Raw genomic sequence first — 4312 nt, 5'->3', positions numbered from 1 at the left:
AGGGAACCCTCCCATCCAAGGCCTGGGCTCTGACCAGATCCCCATCCCACATGATAGGGAAAGTATGCCACATCAGATGTCACTGCTCACAAATAAAATGCAAGTTATCATTCTCCAGAGCTGTGAAGGTGCTCTTCTTTCTCATCGTGCTCCTTTGCATGCCCCAAGCCCCCTGCCCCTATAGCCCTGAGTAGCAAGTGTGTGTTACAAGCAGGATGCAAATTATTGCCTGATGACTTTTAAAAGAAGGGAAAGATGCCTCTTCTCTTGCTGCTCTCCAAGAAAAAGCAGCCCAACCTGAAGCAGGCAATGCCCGTAACAAGACCAAGCAAGGTAGAGCAGGGTCCTTCCTTGCGCTCAGCTTCTTCTATTCCCAGTTGTCACTTTGACCATGCAGGTGGCAGGTGAAGTTGTCTGAGGTGTGAAACACAGGAATAACACCAGAGGAGAAATTGCCACTTGTGCACTTTGAGATGTGATCGTGACACATGCAATGGTGCAGTGTGACAAAGAGAGAAGGGGTAAAGGGAAGCAAGCTAACCATCAGGAGGCATGAAAGCAGTGCGAGATGCAGTGCCATAAATGGAGCATTCCAATGTGAGCCCCTTTTTGCATCTATCGGGTGGTGCTCAGAGAGTCTCTGATGTGTGAAGGTCGCTTGCCAAGGGCCAGAGGTACAAGCAGTGTAACTGGAGGGACTCGATTTCTCCAGTTCATGGAGCTCTGTCAGACGTGGGCACTGAACAGTGCAAGAGAGTCCCCTCAGAGGCCATGGTTTTGTGGGTGTCCAGTTTGCTGAAGTGAGCCCTACTCAGATCCTCCTCCAGCAAGGGAAAGTCTTCCTTTCTCCATTTCTCCATGGTCTCCAGGACGTAGGATTCCTGAGGGTCACTCTTAGCACTAAAGCCTGAGGCAAAGGTGGCCTTTTCTGTGTCCTCTCTCACCAGGGTTCTTGGCTGATTTAGCAGCAGGCCCGTATTTTCCCTAGTCCGACTTTTGTTCCTGCTGTATTGTTGTATTTTTAAAAAATATTTATTATTATTTTATCAGGAAGGTAAGAGTAAACATTGAGAATGAAATAAATGAAGAGCACGTTTCATGCCAAGTACATGGGAATGACAAGTGACTGCACACAGGACAGTTTATGGCACTGACATTGTACCCATTGAGCAAGTTTCCTCAGTGCCTCCTTGAGCTCCTTGTTCCTCATGCTGTAGACAAGGGGGTTCAGTACTGGAGGCACCACTGAACGGCCAGTACAGAGAGATGCAGAGCTGGGAAGGATATGGAGCAGGGAGAGAGGGGAATAAAGTGGCTAAGGGTGACATTTCACTGCTCTTGTGACCAGAGGTAGGAGTCAGACCCAACCAAATGGGTATCACGACCCCTAATCCCTCCGGAGGACTGCAGATCGCAGCACAGTCCAGGGCACCTGGACTGCAGAGCATTTCCAAGGGTGCTCGTTGTGTCCATTGTGCCTATACATCCTGCCCCTGGTATTTGATAGATGGTGACCCAGAGGGCTCTCCGTTCTCCCTTCTTCCTGACAGGTGAGTCCTCACTGCCTCTCCTGAGACTGCAGAGTCCTCTTTTGCCTGCGAATACCCAGTGCTTATCTCTAAGAAACTCCATCTTCGAGGATCTCTCCCTTTATGAGGCTCTACTCACAGTCCATCCCAGGCATATGCTGTCCCAGGAGGATCTCTGTGCTCTCCTGACACTGCCAGCTTCCCCTCCATGAGAACAGCCGTCTGACACTGTGCCTTAATACGTAGGAGAGCTGTGCATGTGTAAATCCATGACCATTCAGCGTCTCCACTATCCTTGGACTCTGATAGGTGAATTCTCAAACCAGCCCTTGGTCTCTAAAAGATCATTACATGATTCTGAGCTCTGTGTTGCTGAACCCATGGAGAATCCTGTGCAGCAGGCCCTTGAGGGGTGCAAGTCCTTGGGCCTATTCTTGACACCAGCTTTGGAGGAAAAGCCCAGCTTTCACGCACTGTACTGGTAGAAATTACTTTATTACAGAGATACTGTTAGGGAGCCAGTCCTTGTCCAGCATTCAACACAATTGAGGGTATCAGGTGAGACAGAGCAGACACTGTAAAAAGGGGAATGAATACAAGTAGTTGTGTAGCAACACGATAACAGTTATTATCACTAGTAAAAGTCATAATAAAAATAACATGAAGAAACAATACTCGATCCAATTACGGGATACAGAAAGAGTCATCTGTGGAGAGATGTGGAAAAATTACCACTGCTTAAAAATGTCCATGAAATCACTTTTGTAATGGCATCCTTGAGCTCCTTGTTCCTCATGCTGTAGATGAGGGGGTTCACTGCTGGAGGCACCACCGAGTACAGAACAGCCAGCACCAGATCCAGAGCTGGGGAGGAAATGGAGGGGGGCTTCAGGTAGGCAAACAGGCCAGTGCTGACAAAGAAGGAGACCACAGCCAGGTGCGGGAGGCACATGGAAAAGGCTTTGTGCCGGCCCTGCTCAGAGGGGATCCTCAGCACAGCTCTGAAGATCTGCACGTAGGATACCACAATGAAAATGAAACACCCAAAGACTAAACAGGTACTAACAACAAGAAACCCAGCTTCCATGAGGTAGGAGTGTGAGCAGGAGAGCTTGAGGATCTGGGGGATCTCACAGAAGAACTGCTCCACCACATTGCCTTGGCAGAGTGGTAGGGAAAATGTGTTCCCAGTGTGCAGGGTGCCATAGAGAAAACCACTGGCCCAGGCAGCTGCTGCCATTTTGACACAAGCTCTGCTATCCAGGAGGGTCCCGTAGTGCAGGGGTCTGCAGATGGCAACGTAGCGGTCATAGGCCATGACTGTGAGAAGAGAATACTCAGCTGATATGAAAATAGTAAAACTTAAGACCTGTCCAACACATCCCAAGTAGGAAATGGCTCTGGTGTCCATCAGGGAATTGTGCATGGATTTGGGGATAGTGGTGGAGATGGAGCCAAAGTCAAGGAGAGAGAGGTTGAGGAGGAAAAAGTACATGGGGGTGTGGAGGCGGTGGTCGCAGGCTACGGCTGTGATGATGAGGCCATTGGTCAGAAGGGCAGCCAGGTAGATAGCCAGGAAGAGTGAGAAGTGCAAGAGCTGCAGCTCCCGCCTGTCTGAGAATGGCAGGAGTAGGAATTCTTTGAGGGAGCTGCTGTTGGACATTTCCTCCCCATACATATGGAGAATTCACCAAGGAAAAAAACAGAGACAAGTTAGGAGATATTCTTAAAAGGAAAATAAACAAATTAATAAAGTTTTCTCATCTATTTGTCTCATTCCGAGATCTCTGAGGCTCATGCCTCCTCTAGCTAGAGGATGATGTTAGTCTGAAAAGACAGCAGCCCCTGCTGAGAGCAGAGTGGGGTTTAAGAGTGCCCATTTCTGACCTTCTCACCCTTTCTACATTCACCTAAGGGAGGTCTCCAGACTCCCCTTCTAGAAAACAACACATAAGACCCTTTTCTGCTGCCCATTTACAGCCTCCCACCATCACTTCCATACTATCAGTATCTGCATAGGTTTCCCATGGGTCGCTGAGATACCAGATATGCCATGAGACAGCAGAGGCTTTCTGGAGGGCATGTGGCAGCCTGCAGGACACCACAGGGTAACAGCCAGATGATTGTCAGGATTTAAAATGGACTTTCCTTAAAGGGAAAGTCAACTCATTTCCCTGTACTGCATTTCCTGGAGCTCCACAGGACAGAATGGGGCTGTGGAGACCTCATTCCCTTGGAAATTCCTCTTTTCCACTACTCGTAGCTTTGGTCCCTGAACTGCAGCTGAATCCTCCGAACCACAGGAAGCAGAGAGCAAGAACAGGAGCAGCATGGACAGGAGAAGGATTAAGGAGCAACACCATGACCCTGTTGCCAAGGGAGGCAAGGAGAGGGACAGAGAGGCATTCTGGATAACCTTATAGTCACCTGCAGGGTATGGCACCTTACAGAGGGGGACATTGCAGCACTGCCGCTCTCAGCCCTTTGGTGGGGAGGCACCAAAGAGATGCCCCTCTCCTCTGCCACAGCTCTAGCTGCAGAGTTCAGCCAGAGTCCCTTGCCCTGCAGTTCCTTCTCCTTCCCTGCCCATCTCTGCTGCCTGGAGCTGTCCCTGCTGGCAGCTCTTTCTCTGTCCCAGTGTCTTGTCCCTGTCACTGCTCCAAGATCCCATGTCACCCTCTGGGTGCTCAGTTCTGCCCTGGGGAAATGTCTGGCAATGTCCAGGGGCAGCTCTGTGGTTGCAGGTTGGAATGAGCAGGTCACACAAAGTCCTAGGATGCTGC

At 49.8% G+C, this 4312-nt stretch overlaps 1 protein-coding gene across 1 annotated transcript; it reads right to left on the bottom strand.

Moving 5' to 3' along the window:
• Window positions 1–2232: 2232 nt before the first annotated feature.
• LOC148593485 (olfactory receptor 14C36-like) lies at window positions 2233–3192 on the bottom strand. The gene has a single exon (XM_088530788.1). The coding sequence runs from the start codon at window positions 3190–3192 to the stop codon at window positions 2233–2235; it is 960 nt and encodes a 319-aa protein (XP_088386914.1).
• Between the last annotated feature and the right edge of the window lie 1120 nt (window positions 3193–4312).

Source organism: Tinamus guttatus, unplaced genomic scaffold (assembly GCF_059628265.1).
Source record: "Tinamus guttatus ecotype Peru unplaced genomic scaffold, ASM5962826v1 Tinamus_guttatus_pri_ptg000387l, whole genome shotgun sequence".
Taxonomy (NCBI): domain Eukaryota; kingdom Metazoa; phylum Chordata; class Aves; order Tinamiformes; family Tinamidae; genus Tinamus; species Tinamus guttatus.
The sequence above is the reverse complement of the archived record's forward strand: the minus strand, read 5'-3'. Positions and strand labels throughout refer to the sequence as shown.